Source organism: Camelus ferus, chromosome 22 (assembly GCF_009834535.1).
Source record: "Camelus ferus isolate YT-003-E chromosome 22, BCGSAC_Cfer_1.0, whole genome shotgun sequence".
Lineage (NCBI taxonomy): Eukaryota > Metazoa > Chordata > Mammalia > Artiodactyla > Camelidae > Camelus > Camelus ferus.
Window position 1 is genome coordinate 17,915,764 of NC_045717.1, and position 17,919 is coordinate 17,933,682.

General features: G+C 48.7%; 1 protein-coding gene across 5 annotated transcripts in view; it reads right to left on the reverse strand.

Annotated features, from left to right (window-relative positions):
• The window catches only part of LOC102520014 (cytochrome P450 4F22), a 28,799-nt gene extending 16,713 nt beyond the window's left edge, over positions 1–12,086 (reverse strand). The window contains exons 1-3 of one of the 5 annotated variants that reach the window (XM_032465390.1): positions 12,062–12,086; positions 2,757–2,881; positions 1,538–1,760 (exon numbers count right to left, since the gene is read on the reverse strand). In XM_032465390.1, the coding sequence (XP_032321281.1) occupies positions 1,538–1,759 (222 nt within the window). In that variant the 5' untranslated portion in view covers position 1,760; positions 2,757–2,881; positions 12,062–12,086. Of the gene's footprint in view, positions 1–1,537; positions 1,761–2,756; positions 2,882–10,057; positions 10,211–11,453; positions 11,600–12,061 lie in introns of those variants that run through there. The other 4 variants (XM_032465391.1, XM_006194601.3, XM_032465389.1 and 1 more) reach the window with 4 other exon arrangements.
• Positions 12,087–17,919: the final 5,833 nt, after the last annotated feature.

Consider the following 17,919-nt stretch of genomic DNA (forward strand, 5'->3'; position numbering starts at 1 on the left):
GTCAAGGCTGGGCTTCAGAACTGGCCTGGGTCAACAGCCCAGGGCACCAGAGCCTGGCCACTACCTCCAGGACCACCATCCAAGCCAGAGGGCTTCCTGGAATGATGGGCATTGGATATGGGGCATAAAAAATGAGTAGACGTTTGACTAGTCTGGGCAGAGGGCACAATTTCGGCAAAGGCCATGGAGGTGGAAAGTCAGAGCCTTGTTACAGAAGCAGGAAGTCACTCTATGGGATTAGAGAGAGATGGTAGAACAGGTGAGGAGGGAGAATGTTGGAGTCTAAAGGGACTTGAACTCCAGCTTAGGAGCTGGGACATTCTTGGGACAGCAGTGGAGAGCCATAGAGGGTGTGTGAGCAGAGGAGGGACATGGTTGGATTCAAGAATCCTTCTGGGGCCAGGATGGGGGATGGACTAGAGGGGAGAGACTGGAGGCAGGAGCCCAGTGAGGAGGCTGGACCATAGTCCCAGGAGGAGAGAATGAGGCCTGAGCAGACGGTGGAGAATGGAAGAGAGGGAGGAGATTCAGGCACAAACAGGGAAAATCTTAGTAAGTGCTGCCTCCAGGAGGATAATTCCAAAAACTAAATAAAATGAATATTCTTTGTGCTATTGAGTGGAATTGTGTCTCCTGCTTCCTTCCAACCAGTAGCTAAAATATTTCTGGAATCACTGGATGCTTCTAGTCTCTGCAAGACCCAGGAGTTGAGCACACACATTCACCACCGTGCAGCCAGCTCAGCAACGTGAGCAAGCCTGCCCCCAACATGACTTCAGGAATTGTTGAAACAATCCCATGAGGTTATTAGGAATGATTATCGTTCCCACATTGCAGATGGGGAAACTGAGGGACCAGGAGGTGATGTAGCTTGCTCAGGGTCACACAGGCAGTAGACAGGAGAGACAGGCAAGTCCACACTGATCTCTTTTGACCTCTGAAGCCCTTTTAGAAAAATCTAGATTTGAATCCAGATTTGATTCAAAGCTCTGTGACCTAGGGCCAGCTGCTTAACCTCTCTGTGCCACAGTATTCTCTAGAGAGCAAAGGAGACAGTCACAGGACCCACCTTCTAGGACTGTCAAGAAGACCAAGTGAGTTAATATTTATAAAGCATCTGAAACAATCTTGGCATATACACGTGAAACAAGAAATGAAAGGAAAGGGTTGGGACCTCAGATTTAAAGAGAATGAGAGAGTGAGAAATCAAACTGGGAGGCAGATGGAGCAACAAAATCTACGGGAGTGCCCCAGAACCTGATGCATTTCACAAGCGCTGGTACCTATTGCTACAACAATAGCCTGGAATTACAGAGAGAACTTTGGAGTCAAGTCTGCCTCATCCCAGCTCTGTGATCTTGGGTAAACTGTTTGCCCTCTCTGAACCTCAGTTCCACTCAGAACCTATAAAATGAGTCTGTTCATGGCTCCAGATTCTTGGGGGAATGAGGCAAGCCAGCAGGTCCGTCATCCTGACTAAACACCTAGGACCTCCCTAGTCCTGCCCTGCCCCGCCCACCTGCCCAGCCACACACACCATGCCCAGGTGGCCCAGTAGCCAGTTGCGCCGGGGCGGCTGGGGAAAACAGCGCAGCCGGCGGCAGGTGATGTAGAAGCGCCAGCAGAGTCCCAGGAACTGCAGCAGAAGACGGAAGAGGAAGAAGAGCAAGGCGAGAAGGAGCCCGGTCACGGCATACAAGCGGAACGCCGTCTTCTCCAATCCTAGGAGGTGCAGCATGTGCTCTGTGATGGGCAGCATCCTGGGGGGACACACGGGGTAGGGGTCAGTGCAGATGGGAGCCACCCTCCGGTCACAAATGATGCCATACACGCGATGACCTGTGGAATCCAGCAGGGGGTGCCTGGCGCACAGCAGGCATTCAGCGTATGCAGGTCCCAGATGCCAAGCATACTGCTTCCCCCCTGCAGTGACCTCCAGCCAGCTAGCCCCACCCCTGCTCCTTCAGCCTTGACTTTGCAGGGCATTCCTCCTGACTTCGCCCACACACAGCTGGCCAGAGTGCTGGAAAATTAAAACAACCTCCCTCCCCTTCTCCCTGCCAAAAGCAGCTCTCAACCAATGACTGACAAACATTGCTGGATAAATACTCCAGCTCCTTCTCGGTTCCAGTGCATTGACCCCGAGAGGTGGGTTCTACACGCACTACGAGGGCTCCCCAGCAGGATTACACTCCAGCTGCCCACAATAGAAACTTTCTCTATTAGCCGCCTCCCTTCCCTGCCTTACTTCCCCCTTCTCCTTCTTCTCTTCCTTTTTTTAATTGAGGTGAGAGTCACACAATATAAAATGAGCCATTTTAAAGTGAGCTTTACAATTTACATTCACAATACTGTGCAACCATCACCTTTATCTAGTTCCAAAACATTTCCATCATCCCCCAAAAGAAGACCTCTTCCCCATGAGCAATCACCCCCACCATTCCTCCCACTCCCAGCCCCTGGCAACCACTAATCTTTCTGTCTCTGTGGATTTGCCCATTCTGGACATTTCCTATACATGGAAACATATAATATGAGGACTTCTGTGGCTTTTGTGGCTTCTTCCACCCAGCATGTTGTTTGCAAGGTTCATCCACCTTGTAGCACGTATCAGTGCTTCATTTCCTGCCCCACTGAGTAATATTCCATTGTAGGGATGTGTCACAGTTTGTTTATCCATTCATTTGTTGATGGGCGTTTGGACTGTTTCCACCTTCTGGCTACTGTGAAATGTGCTGTTATGAAAATGCACGTACCTGTATTTACCTGAGTCCTTGTTTTCAATTCTTTTAGGTTTACTTTCTTCTTCCTCACTGGTCTTTTCTGTGATCACTTCCCAAAGAAACTATTTGCATTCAAATCCTTGCCCTGGGATCGGCTCCTGAAGGAACCAAAACAAAGTGGATGGGTAGCAATGTATTAATAACACAGTGACCAGGTATGGAGCACTGACTACCTGCCATGCACCACTATCAGGAGTGTGCATGCCTCATTTTATGGAATCTTAAAGCAGTCCTTGGAGGGAGGTTCCGTCATCCTCTGTATTTTCAAGACAATTCAAACTCAGTGCCTTCAACTCAAGGGAGCTGGGAGCTGACAGAAGCCCCCTGAATCTCCACGAAGGCCAACCTCAATCACTTTGAGGACCCACGGATCTCAGACAACACCAGAGAGACTCCTGAAAATGCTCAGGTCCTGCCCTCATCAATTTTTTCCACTCAGTCCTACCAGCCAAGAGTTCCCTCTGTGCCCCTACCTTCTTGGGTGACACAGCTAAAGGAACCCTGCAGCACAGATTCTCAGCTGAGTCCTCAATCCCCACCCACCCCTGCCAGTGGGGCCCCCGACTACGGACTCCAACTTACTGACTCTTCCGTCAGCCAGTGCCCAACCTCATCACCCATGTGGAAGTGAAATTTCTATTGGTTGCCTCATCCTGAGACAGCAGCTGGGTGGGTCATCTCCAAATGTGGAAGGACCCAAAGAAATGGTCTGACTTACAAGAGAGATGACATGACCACTCATTAGGATAGCTACTATTAAAGAAAGAAAGACCAAAAAATAACAAGTGTTGGCAAGGATATGGAGAAATTGGAACCCCATGTATGGCTAGAGGGAACGTAAAATGGCGCAGCCATGCTGTAGAGAATGGTATGGTGGTTCCTCAAAAAATTAAGCATAGAATTATCATTTGTTCTAGCAATCCCACTTTTGGTAGATCCTCAAAAGAAGTGAAAGCAGGAACTTAAATGGATATTAGACACACACATGTTCATGACAGAAGTATTTACAACAGCCTAAAGGTGGAAGCAACCCGAGCATCCATTGATGAAAGAATGGATATACAAAATGTGGTCTATTCATACAGTGGAATATTATTCAGCCTTAAAAAGGAAGGTAATTGCTGGGTGTAGGGTATAGCTCAGTGGTAGAGCATGCACGAGGTCCTGGGTTCAATCCCCAGTACCTCCCTTTAAAAAAAGTTTTTTAAAAAAGAAGGAAATTAATGCATGCTACAACATCAATGAACCTAAATGACATTATACTAAGTGAAATAAGCCAAACACAAAAGGATAAACACTGTATGATTCCACTTATATGAGGTCCCTAGAGTGGTCAAATTCATAGACACCTAAAGTAGGATGGTGGTTGCCAGGGCCTGAAGGAGGAGGGGATAGGCAGTTAGTGTTTAATAGATAGAAGGTTTTAGCCAGGGAAGATGAAAAAGTTCAGGAGACGGATGGTGGTGACGGTTGCATGACAATGTGAATGCACTTAATACCACTGAACTATACACGTAAAATGGTTAAGATGGTAAATGTTAGGTTATGTGTATTTTACTACAATTAAAAATATTTTTTGAAATACAGACAGCCTGATGTAGGTGATACACCCACTGGAAAGTCCAGGTAGGGGTAGGGATGGGGTGGGGAGCAAGCAACCTTCCCAAATGAAGCACAGAGAGCTCCAAGTCACAAGTCCTGGGCAGATGCTCTGAACTAGGACAGCTGATGTGCAGTTGGGCTGCCTCTTCCACGGGCAGCTCCAGGTGACATGCTCCATAGGAAATAGCTGTGGGTATTTATTTCTTTATCAATTTAATGATGGCTAATGATTCTCCCCAGGCGTACCGGGGAAGCTAGCTAGCAGACACTACTAAGAACTGCGACCTTCCTCTAGCTTCCACAGGCCATGCCTTACACCAAAGGTTCAACATGCATTTGTTCAGCATTCAGTTAGTAATTCATTTCTGAGCCCCTGCTATGTGTGTGGCTCTTCTCTGAGCATGGGGACGTAAGGATGGCAGGACAGACATGACCCCAGCCCTTAGGGGAGGTGACCACCAACAGATGTGCTAGGACACCATCTAAAGAAGGTAAAGTGGCATGGGGGAGCAGCTAAATATTGCCCCCTCCCGTCAATACCCCATCCTAAGCCCTGGAACCTGGGAATGTGACTTTATATGGAAAAATCATTGAAGGTGGGATTAAATTAAAGATCTAGAGATGGTGGGGGAGGGTACAGCTCAGTGGTAGAGCACATGTTTAGCATTCATGAGATCCTGGGTTCAATCTCCAGTACCTCCATTAAAATAAATAAATAAACCTAATTACCTCCCTCAACAAAATAAATAAATAAATAATTTATAAAAGATCTAGAGACGAGGATATTATCCTGGATTGTCCAGGTGGGTCCTAGCTGGAATCACAAGTGTCCCTGTAACAGAGAGACAGAGGGAGATTTGACACACAGAAGACCAGGGAGGAGGGTAATATAGCTCAGTGGTAGAGTGTATGCTTAGCATGCATGAAGTCCTGGGTTCAATCTCCAGTACCTCAATTTTTAAAAGAAGTAGAAAAGAAGAAAAAAAAAAAAAGAGAGAGAAGGCCTTGTGACGATAGAGGCAGGATTAGAAGGCCTTGTGAAGACAGAGGCAGGATTAGGGAGGGGTATGCAGCCAGAAGCCAAGGAATGCCTGGAGCCCCCAGAAGCTGGAAGAGGCAAAGAAGCATCCTCCCCAAGAGCCTCCAGAGGGAGGGAGTGTGGCCCTGGCTTTCAGACTTCTGGCCTCCAAGTCTGTGAGGTAATAAATCTGTGTTGTTTTGCGTCACCCAGTTCATGGTCATTTGCTAATGGCAGCCACAGAACACTAACACGTCGGGTAAGAGGATGGTGAGCAACTCTTCAATTTTTTCAGATGAGGTGGTCCAGGGAGGCTTCTCTGGGGAGGGATACCTGGGCAAAGGCTTGAGTGAAGTTAGTAATTAAATGAAGGGGGCTTTCTTATTAATTATGCACACACACACACACACATACACACACACTCTCCATAAGCAGCTGGGTTCTAATCCTGACTCCTTCTCTTTTACAGGTGCCTCCCATTTTCCCATCTGAAATTGGGGGTGGCTGTAAGAGATGATCTCCAGGTCCACCATGATGTGACCTTTCCTGTGTGTGGTCCAGAAAGGAGGGTTGGGGTCACGGGTCACCATCTTGGCAGGCCCAAGACTCCTGGGGGGTGGGGGGTGGAGTCAACATATTCAGCCAACAGGGGGCCACATGGGTCACATCTAACCCCTGGGCAACCTGGCTGAAGTCTGGCTCCCAGTCCACCCACCAGACACCTTTCTAAAAGCTTGTCATTTTCCCCAGCTCTAACTTCCTCCATGGCTCCCTACTGCCCCAGCCTGGCATCCAAAGCCCCATCCTCCACCTCAGACACAAAGATCCCCTTTCTCAGCCTCTTTTGGACCCCTCTTTCTTTACCAAATTGTAACTGTTGACATTCCTTAGAGCTTGGTTCTGGACAGTCTCCTCTGTCTCTGTGCACATCTCCTGAGGATCTCACCCCTTCCATGAGCCAAGTCTGAGGTGCCTCCCATGTCTGAGTGACACCCCCATAGGTCCAGCCACCTTCTGGATATTCCCCCAGGGGTGACCCCCAGGCCCTCAGAGTCATCTCACCTCCTTCCTCCTTCCTACATCTGATCTATTGCTGGCTCCTGCCAGTCATCCATCCTAACGTCTTTCACATCCATTCATTATTCCCCATCCCCATGATCCCACATGTGTCAGGTCACCACTGTGGTAGCCTCCTCCCACTGGTCCCCTGAGTTCCATCCTTGGCCCCCACCACTCCATTCTCCACACAGCAGCCAGAAAGATCTTCCTAGGAATAAATCAGACATGACCATCTCCTGCTAAAAATCCTCCTGTGATCCCCACTCCACTACATTCTGAACACAATTCAGGTTTCTTTCCATGGACCCCAGAGCCCTGAGTGGTCTGTCTCCTGACCCCTGTCTCCCACCACTCTCCGCTTCACTCACTCAACTCTGGCCACTCCAGCCACAGATAAAGTTCATTCCCACCTCACAGCCTCTGCACATGCTGTTCCCTCTTCCTGACATGCCTTTCCCCCAGCTCTCCTCATGCCAGTTCCCCCTCATCCTCCAGGGACCAGCTCTGCCTCTACAGCCTGTTTTTCACTGCAACCAGCCACCTCCCTTCCTTTGCTCTCAAAGGAACTATTGAGCACCGCTGTATGCCATGGCTTTCAGAGTCATACCTTTCAGCTTTCCAGTAGCCCTCGGAGGGAGCTGGAGGACTTTCTAGAGGAGCCACAGCAAATACCCCCACCCCCATCTAGGAGAATCCCAGCTGATATCCCGACCAAGAAAATGTCTTCCTGAAGGATTGAAATGGGAAGGAATTGGAACAAGATAAAGCACCAGCCCTGGAGAAGAGGTCACTGCTCTGGGAGGGTGGGTGCCTGGGGAGAGCCAGAGAAGACCTGTGCCCACCTCTCCACCCCCTCCATGCCAGGCATGGGCTGCAGTCTTTCCTGGGACAGACACCAGCTCTGCTCCTGGCAGAAAGAACACACGCTGTGGTCCCCAACTGGATCTCACCACTGGTGCCTCAGTCTTCTCATCTACAAATTGGGAATAGTTGAAAGAGGTCCACCTGATGCTCATGGGAGGATCTCAATAAATGGGTGCATTGGGGAAGTCCTCTACTTTCCACAGCTGGGATCCTCCTCCCCCAAGACAGGAGGACTTTTGTCCAACCCCCCAAAAGAACATGCTCGAAAAAGTTTTGAGGTGGTTCAGCCACTGTGGGAAACAGTTTGGTGGTCCCTCAAAAAGTTAAATATAGAATTACCCCATGAGCCGGAAATTCCACTTTTAGGTGTATACCCATGGAGTGAAAAACAAGCACTCAAACTGATATTTGCAAACAAATATTCATAGCAGCACTATTTACAATCACCAAAAGATGAAAACAACCCAAATGCCCATCAACTGATGAATGGATATCATGAGGTGTATCTATATGATGGAATATTATTCAGCAATGAAAAGGAAGTACTGCTATATGGAACAACATGGATGAACCTCAAAAACATCACACCGAGTTAAAGAAGCCAGACACAAAAGTCCGTGTGCTGTATAATCCAGTTTATATGAAATATCCCAAATAAGTAAATCACAGAGGCAGAAAGCAGATTAGTGGTGGCCAGGGGCTGGAGGGAGGGAAAATGGGGAATGACTGCTAATGGGGATAGGGTCTCCTTTCTGGCTGATGAAAATGTTTTGGAACGATTAACAGGTGGTGATTGCACAACATTGTGAATGTGCTAAAAGCCACTGAATCGTTCACTTTAAAACAGCTATTTTCTATTAGATGAATTTTGCCTCAAATTTTTAAGTGCAAAAAAAAAAAAGTTTTGAGGATCCTTGAGAAATTTATCATGGTAGCTTCCTCAGGAAGGGGCCTAGAAGAATTGAGGGCAGGACTGGAAGGGAGACTTAATTCCCGCCTCTCCATCTTTGGGGGCTTTTCAATTTTCTATACCATGAGCACATATTGCCCACTGAAAAGTGTTTTAATTTACTATTAAAATTAATTAGTTGAGGGGTGAGGGTGTAGCTCAGTGGTAGAGTACATGCTTAGCAGGCATGAGGTCCTAGGTTCAAACCCCAGTACCTCCATTAAAATTAGTTAATTAATTAAACCTAATTACCTCCCCCCCAAATATTTTAAAATTCATTAGTTGATTGCACAACCCAAAGAATGAGCTCTAATGTAAACTGTGGACTTTAGTTAATAACAGTGTTTTCTATATTGTTTATATTGGCTCATAATGGTTTATATAGCCAATAATGTCTATATTGGCTCATAAATCACAACAAATACATCACACTAATGCAAGATGCTGAAGGGGTATGTTGGAACTCTATACTTTCTGGGTAATTTTTCTGTAAACCTAACATTGTTTTAAAAAATAAAGTTTATTAAAAATTAGTTGAAGTTGATGAGAAATTAATTAAGATGCTTCCATTGGTGGGAGGCATATTTTGGGGCACAGGCAGTTATTCCCTTTCTTGATCTGGGTGCTGGTGACACGTGTGAGTTCAGTTTGCAAAAATTCCAGTTCTAGAATGTGTACCTTCCTATACCTATTATTACACTTCAACTGAAAAAATTAAAAATAAAATGAAAAGTTGTTTGGGGATTGTGTGACCCTTTCAAATGACTTTTGGATTCAAATCACAGCTCTGTCCCTCCCCAAGTAAGCAGCCTGGAGTGAGTGAGGTCTCCATCCTCAGCTTCCATCTTCCAGTCTGCAAAATGGGTTGATAATAACAGGACCTACCTCCCAAAGTTGGTTGGAATACTTCCATAAGATGAGGCTTGGCACATAAGATGCAAAATTTCAGCCATCATTCCTCTTTCTATTACGATTTTGTAAAAGTGAAAGAAATTCAAAGCTGACACTCTCAGGATGCTTTGGGAGGCTGGCACGCCCACTTTGTTCTGTACCAGCCCCAAGTCTCATCCCAGACACCAGGCAATGTCCTCAGCAGCCCCGCCCTGGCAGAGGTGGCCCCGCCTGCCCTGCTGGGACGGGCATTATCTAAAGATGGAAGTGCCAGCACCTGGCTCCGAGGCAGGCCCACGCCCAGGAAGCGCTGGTTTGTCAGGTTAGCCCGGCCACCAATCAGGGACTTGTCATACTAGGTGTGTGGGCTCATGAGAAGGAATGCAGTAATGTGGACCCTGGCCTACCAGAAACCACATCGCTGCCTCTCTTTGAACTTCAGGTGCTGTACATATTTCCCTCCATGACAGCCTGACAGCCAAGCACCCCACACTGGCCCCACCTCCCTACATCCCAGCTCTGCTCTCCTCTCTTTCATCAAAACAGCCTGCCCCCATCCTGGTTCATGGTACCCCTTTGACCTCCTCTATGCAAAAGGGCTCCCCACCCAAGATTCATATCCTTCCAAAGTGCCAGGCCTCAGGAGGTCTGAGTCATGAGGGGGCCTACCCCAAATTTCTGGGGTTCTGAGAAAGCACTTCAGGGGCAGTGATGAGGGCCAGGCCAAGATGTCAAGACCAGGATGGGGAGCAGGAAGTCTCACTGCGGCTTTGGGCATATTATAAGCATTTGCCACAGATTCTTTGGCCCAAAGGAGATCCTGGCAGAGAAAGAAACAAAAAAACTACTGGTAATCTAGATCATTCCAGGGCTGCAATTGTCTTCGCTTACCGTCCTCATCAAGTGTGGCCACGCGTGGACGTGGGCCTCGGAAAGGAGGCGGAAGAGCTCTGCCTCTCAGCTGTGTGATCTCAGGTGAGTGTCTGCAGCTCTTGGAGCCTCAGTCTCCTCATTCATAAGACAGGAGCCATATTACCCACCTCACGGGGCTGAGATGACTGCGCGGCAATTTTCACATGCTCAGCTCAGTGCTTGATTGGGGACAATAAGTCCGTGATCAAAGGTACCTCTCAACGGCCATCACATTCATTATTATTACCCAAACATCTGGGATTTGGGAATCAGGCCGAAGTCTTGGCAGGGAGGAGAGATGGGATCCCCTTCTCTGAATGTCTCCAGAGTCATCCAAGCCCCTCTGTGGCTACCAACCCAGGTCACAGCCAGACACAGGCCCAGAGCTAATGTTACTACTCAGAAACCCAAGCTGGGCTATAAGAGAGGCTGGGCCATCGGAAAGTGTTCAGGATTTGGGGGTCAGCCAGAGCTGGTTTGTTCAAATCCCAGCTCCCCCACTGTCTCCCTGTCTCCCTCCTACCTCCAGCCTGAGGCTCAGCAGCTGGTGGACCTCAGCTGCCTTGCATGCCTGGCCGGGCTGTCTAGCCAGCCCCTGGTCCAAGGGTCGAGGGCCAGGCCCCAGGGACACCAAGGGGCATTATTTCTCCAGCATCTAACAAGCACCCGCTGGGACCGACTGCAGAAACTCATGCAACCCTCACAGCCCATTCTGGGGGCCCAGGAGGGCATCCTCTTCTCATAGAGGAGCACTTGGAGGCTCTGTGCCTGCCGTGGATGTGTAGAGGGACCATGGAGACCGCAGGACCACAAGCCTCAAGTCCATCCGTGGGACGCTTACCCCCTCCTTTAGGACAGTGAGGAGTGGTGGAGTCCCAGTGACCCAGTCAGCCTTAAGGAGGCATCACAAGGCTGGGCTCCAATCCGTCTAAGATGTCCTGATGGGGAGGGGATGTCTTCTTGAGGCCCTTCCCACCACGGACACCCGGAGAGGATACACCTAGGACTCCGAGGTGCACACAGAGGAAACCGCGCACAAATGCAGCGCTGGTCGGGGACACACCCACATTCTCTCTCTCTCGCTCTCTCTCGCGCGCTCTCTCTCTCTCTCTCTCTCTCTCTCTCTCTCTCTCTCTCTCTCTCTCTCGCTCGCTCACACACACACACACACACACACACACACACACACGAGAGCCCAGCACTGGCAGTCCGGTCCTGGGTCCTGGGGATCCCTGGGGCCACCTGTGCCCCCGCCGCGCAGACCTTCGCTCCCGCGCTACCAGCACCCGAGCTCCTGCGCCTCAGGTTACCCCGCAGGGCTGCGGCCACGCTCAGGTTACAGCACCCTCCCACCCCCGACCCCGGGGGCACTCACCCTGCGGGGTCTCGGCCTCTGGCCCTCGATCTGGATCCGCCGGAGCCGGAGCCGCAACCTCGGCTCTGACCGCGCCGTCTGGCCACCGGGCCCTTTAACCCCGCCCGGACTGCGGCTGCGAGAGGCCCGCCCCTGGCACTCCCCAGATCTTGCCAGCCTCTGGGTGGGGACAGAGGCGCGGCCCCCAGAGGTGGAGAAAAGGAGAGACAGAGATGCAGACACGTGGAGACAAAAAGGGAAAACTGAGTTGGAGAGAGTGACAGCTGGAGAGCTGGAGAGAAAGACACCGAGAGAGACAGAGAAAGAGACATGCCAAGACACAAAGACTTAAGACACCCGGAGGCCCCAAACCATCAGGCTTCCTGCCGCCCTGTCCCTGCTTGGTTCCCATTAGCGCCCAGATCCCCTGCTGGACCACTAATATCTCCTCCCATATCAGCACCCCTGATGGCCTCCAATCCAAGTTGGGACAGGGGTCCCTAAGCCAGCACCCCTGGTGCCCCACCATCTCCCAGGAGCCTCATCTGGGACCCCCCAGAAATCCTTAGACTCCACTAGCCCTTGGGAGCCAGCCCTTCTACTCCCTCTGGATCCTGGGTCCAACCTACCTGCCTAGGGCTCTGCAACCAGCAGCAGCCTCTCCCTCCCGGAGCACCTCCAGCCTCAACAAGCAGCACAGACTCTATTTTTGCTCCTCCCACTCCAGCCACCCACTGTCAGTCACCTTGAACCCTCCAACTAGCATGTTGGCCTTGGCCAGCCCATCTGCTCCAGATGTGCCCAGAGTCAGCCCCACCTCTGGATATACCTCTCCCTGGTGAATGGGCAGGTGGCTGACCTGGGTAAGTGGGCAGACAAGTGGGAGGACTCACAGCTAACCTCTAGCTCCTCACTGTGTCCCCAGGGCCAAGCAAATGACCTTGCACAGACCAGACACCCAAAAATAGTTGTCAAAGGGTGAGGGGAGGGGAGCCACTGAAGACAAGAGAGCAAAGGCCCAGACCATGCACGCCCATCTAGGGAAACTGAGGCACAGGCTCAAGGAGAGACGTGACTGTCGGGTTCAGGCAGGGGCCGGGTCAGACAGTGGGAAGACTGAAGCTGTGATGCCCCTCTCTCAATGAGTTCCAGAGTTAAAACTACAGTAAACCATAAACAAGCTGAAAAGGGGGCAAAGAAGTTCAGATTTTTTTCCTCGGGATGATCACTCCAAAGCCTTTGATTTCTCAAAAATAAATTCTTGATGCAGTTACAGTTACAGACTTAGTGCCTGGTAGGGCCTGACTCTGGGGGCCAACCAGGCAAGAGGTCTGGTTGGCCTGGTGGAAGGGCCAAGAGATGGAGCAGGCCCAGAGAGGTGCTGGACACTCAGGGGGCAGAGCCAGGGACCAAGGCCAAATGCAAAGCCATGGAGCATCATGGTTAGAGTGCAGAGGCAGAGAGTTCAAATGGCTTCATCTCTTCCTTACCACATGCCCACCTTAGAAGGTTGTCACAGTGCTTTAAGGCATTCGTTCTGACCCAAGGCAGTTTTGCAACCCACCCCCACAGGAGACATTTGGCAATGTTTGGCAATGTCTGGAGACATATTTGGTCATCACCCCCAGGAGCTGGGGTGCTACTGACATCTCGTGGGTAGAGGTCAGGGATACTGCCAAACACCCCAGAGCCAAATACTCTACAGTGCACACATACACACACACACACAGGTGAGCGTCTCACAGGAGAAAGTCAACACCCTGTTTCAAGGTGTGTTTTTAGCACAGTAAGTGCTAGGTAATTGCTGACTGCTACTATGGAGGTAACTAGGCTTATTTATTTACTTTTTTTTTTTTTCAGGGGGAAGGAAATTAGGTCTATTTATTTAATTATTTATTTGATGGAGGTACTGGGGATTGAACCCAGGACCTCATGCATGCTAAACACACACTCTAGCGCTGAGCTATATGCTCTCCCACTGAATGCTGTCATTAACCACTGGGGAGCGTCCAGCCTTCTCCCTCACCAGCAAATCCTGATTGCTAACTCCATGTCCTAGTTCAGAGAAAGCAGCAACTTCCCAACCCAGTCCACGCGCAATCTCCAGTCAGGCAAATCCTGACTCTGTCTCTTCCTGAGACTGGGGTCTCCTTGGGAGTGGGCCCCAGGATCACCTGGCACTGGACTGGGCAGCGATTGGCTCAGAATTAGTCCATGCAAGAGTGGAGTGCCCACTGTGTTCCAACCATTGTTTCAGATGCTGAGAATATGGCAGAGGATAAAAACAGACCAAATCCCTGTCCTCATGGAACTGAGATTCAAGTGGGGAAACAGATACAGACATTCCCACCAGTGAAGGGTTGTAACTCAGGGTTTTGCAATGGGGAACAGGGGATGCTACAATGTGAGGCTGGATATCAGGTCCCCGGCTGAAACACAAACAACAAGAATAAATGTTGAATCACGTTGTGCATCTCGAATATACACAACTTTTATTTGTCAATTACATCTAAGTGAAACTGGAAAGAAGAATAAATTTCGAATGAATGAATGAATTTTTACAAGCCTGCACCTCACAGAAACTTCTCTGGCTGGTTCTCAAAGTGTGATACAACTACCCTTAGCTGTTAAGCTCTGTAATTTTAGATGCGCACTTGGAGGAACATTTTCTATTCTATGTGTTTATGTTAAATGAGAGGTTTTTTTTCATTTTTTTTAATTTTAGGAGGAAGGTAATTAGGTTTTTATTTATTTATTTTTAATGGGGGTCCTGGGGATTCAATCCCCAGGACCCCGTGCCTGCTAAGCAAGTACTCTACCACTGAGCTATACCCTCCCGCTACTAAGAGATTTGTTTTGTTGTGTAGAAGAAAAAATATATATTTGGCCTGAACATCAAATCTGCAATCTCGTGGATGTAGTAATAGCAATATAAATTTTGCTTAAAGTAAATGAGGCTTAAAAGGAAGAGCACTGAGTGAAAACTCTTAAGTATTAGTTAATTAAGGCAAAAATGGTGACAGATAATTTTGAATGGCTGAAATTTCAGGATCAAAAACCATCTGTCTGGATTAAGATGAAGACAGAGGAGGAGACTGAAGATCTCTAAATTTGAGTTTTGAAAATATTAGGGCACTAATCTTTCCCAAATTCCAGAAAACAAGAAGCAGAAGGCTCAAAGCTTGAAGGAGGGGATTCTAAAATAAGCATAAGATGTCCCATTTGCCCCAGCAGGTGGTAAACTTGAATGACTTCTTGATCCTTCTTCATTTCCATGAAGCTCTCACGAGGCGGCAAGGGTGGTAGGGGGTGGTGTTTCAAGGTGAAGAAGAGGCAATGCAAATTATTGAAGCTCTGCTGCTCTGATGGAGGAGGCAGAAGGGAGGTCAGGGCCACATGAGGGATGTGACATCTGAGCCAGGACTTCAGGGAGAGGTTGGATTTCAGCAGGTGCAAGAGAGGAGGTGGGGCTCGGGCACAGAGAAACCGGAGGGTGTGGCTGGTCAGATGGCTTTCCCTGGACTTGGGGTGTGAGAGACAGGGAAGCTAGAAGGATGCAGGGCCTTGAAGTCCAGTCTGAGTGGCTGAAGGTTGATCTGGTGAGCAATGGGGAGCCATGGCCCCTGTTTGAGCAGGGGAGAAGCCCTGCCCCCGCCCCCTGTTGGTTGGTTTGTTTTAAAGTACATTTGAGCAAATAGAAACAGACTTACAGACATAGTAAACAAACTTATGGTTACCAGAGGGAAAGGAGGTGGGAAGGGATAAATTAGGAGTTCAAGATTTGCAGATATTAACTACTGTATATAAAATAGATTTAAAAAAAAAAAAACAAGTTTCTGTATAGCACGGGGAACTAATTCAATATTTTGTAGTAACCTAGAATGAAAAAGAATATGAATACGGATATATGTATGTATATGTATGACTGAAACATTATGCTGTATACCAGAAACTGACACAACATTGTAAACTGACTATACTTTGATTTAAAAAAAAAAGTTAAGTGGTTAAAAAAAACAAAGAAAGGAAAAACATTGGAGCTTATTTATTTTTTTAGGAATGTGGAGGATGTCCACAATGGTGACTAGCTGGATGTGGCTTTCCAGGGAACAGAGAAGGAGAGGAGAGGGTATCAGCCCAGCTCTCTGACCTTAGAGAGATGGAGACAAGGAAGGAGGAGCAAGTTGAGGGGCCTGAAGATGGGGAATCACTGAGAGTAGGCTTCCCGGCCACACGATCTTGGGCAAGTCATGTGACCCCTGTAAGCCTCTATCCGCAGAAAGATAAAGTGGAGGAGATGACCAATAGATGAGATGCTGTTTGCAGGATGTTCAGCCCTGTTCTTGGCACAGAGTGTGCGCTGGACAAGCACCAGCACTTGAGTTTATGGTTTGATTTGGGCAATCCTGGCAATTCTTTCAGCTGGAGCAGATTGTCCCCATGGGGACATTTGGTGATGTCTGAAGATACTTTTGGTTGTCACACTGTGGAGGGGATGTGCTACAGGCATCTAGTGGGTGGGGGCCAGGGATGCCATCCAACATCCTACAGTGCACAGGACGGCCCTCCCAACAGAGAATGATCTGGTCCCAAACGTCGACAGTGCCAAGGCTGAGAAACCCTGGGTTACCTTGAGTCTAAAAGGCCCATGGGCTGTTCAGGGAGACACCCAGGAGGCAGGTAGGCCCATCATGAGAAAGATATCTGCAAGTCATGTATATTGGGACGACAGTGGATGCCAGGAAAGTGAGTCAGTGATGTCAGTCCAGAAGATGGACAGAGAAGAGGATGGAGAGGCAGAAGCATTGATCACAGCTACATTTAGAAAGAGGACAGGCAGAGACATGGAGGTGGAAATGGGTCACATCTAGGAGGTTGAGGAAGAGTGATAATAAGTACCATCACCTGTGCCAGAGGTCAGGGAGCCCAAGCCCTAGGAAGAGATGGGGCTGAGCGGTTACCAGGCCACCAGAGTCCTCAGCGGTGGCCAGACTAGGGAGATGGTATCAAAAAGACATCTGGATGTGGGTAAATGTGGAGTGTGGCAGGAGTGTGGGGAAGGACTTTTCCTGGGGCTCCAGAAGCCCCCAGCAGACTTGAAGGGGCAGAGATTAAAAGAAGAGAGATCTCCTCATATGCTGTTGGCTGGGATGTAAAATGGTGCAGCCACAAGGGAAGAACAGTTTAGTGATTCCTTTCTGAGGAACAGAATTACCATACGAACCAGCCAGTCCACTCCTAAAGAACTGAAAACAGGGACTCAGACAGGTACATGAACACACATGTTCACAGCCGCATTATTCACAGTAGTCAGAAGGCAGAAACAGCCCAAGTGTTCATCAATGGATGAATGGATAAACAAATGTGGTGTATTTATGCAATTAAATATCACTCAGCTATAAAGAAGAATGAAGTACTGATTCATCTCCAGTGGGATGAACCTTGAAACCATTATGCTGAATGAAAGAAGCCAGACACAAGAGATCACACATTTATGATTCCACATATGAAGAATCCAGAAGAGGTAAATCCATAGAGATGGAAAGCAGACTGGTGGTCACCAGAAGCTGGGGGTGGGGCAATAAGGAGTGAAGCCTATATGCAGGGGGAATGGATATGGACCTCCTTTTGGTGTGATGAAAAAAACTTTGGAAGTAGGTCGAAGTGATGGTTGCACAACATTTGTGAATATACTAGATGCCACTGCATTGTACACTTTACAATGGTTAACTTTATATCATGTAAATTTAACCTCAATTTAAAAAAAAACAGAGAGTTCTGGCAGGAAACAGAGCACTCAAATGGGGTAATTTGAAAAGAGTTTAATAAAAGCATTGTTTTCAAAGAGATAGTGCAGCACCCCAGGACCTGGTGACAGCCAGGAACTATTACCACCCCAGGAGCTGGGACCTACGGCAAAGGGGATGAGCAGTTATCAGAACTTGGACCAGATAGGACTATGTGGAGAGGACTGCCTGGCAGGAGCTGTGAACACTTGGTCGAGAGACACAGCCAGCCTGTATGGACCACACAGGAAAGGAGATGAGGTATTAATACCCTTACCTCTCTCTCCTCCCTCCCTCATATACCCGCTGTGGCTCCCCATTGGTTGAAGACAACTGCAAGCCACAAAGCAAAAGAGCCTATTGAGTGGTCCATACAAGTCAGCCTCCCAGGAGACAAATAGTGGGTAGAAGGGTAGAGAAGAGACCAATTGAGATTTGAAGCAAAGATGAGAGCAGTTCAGGAGTGTGGGGTGGATGGAGGGGCACACGGCCCTTTCCAACTCATCACTCACCACTCTTCTTGCTCACAGTCTACAAACCAGCCATTTTTGCCAAACCCACCAAGGCCATCTCTCCCACCTCAAAGCCTTTGCACATGCTGTTCCTCCCGCCTAAAATTCTGTTCCCCCTCGCTGTCTCAATTAACTCCTACTTAAACTTCAGGCCTCAGTTCAGAGGCCATTTTCTCAGAAGGCTTCCCC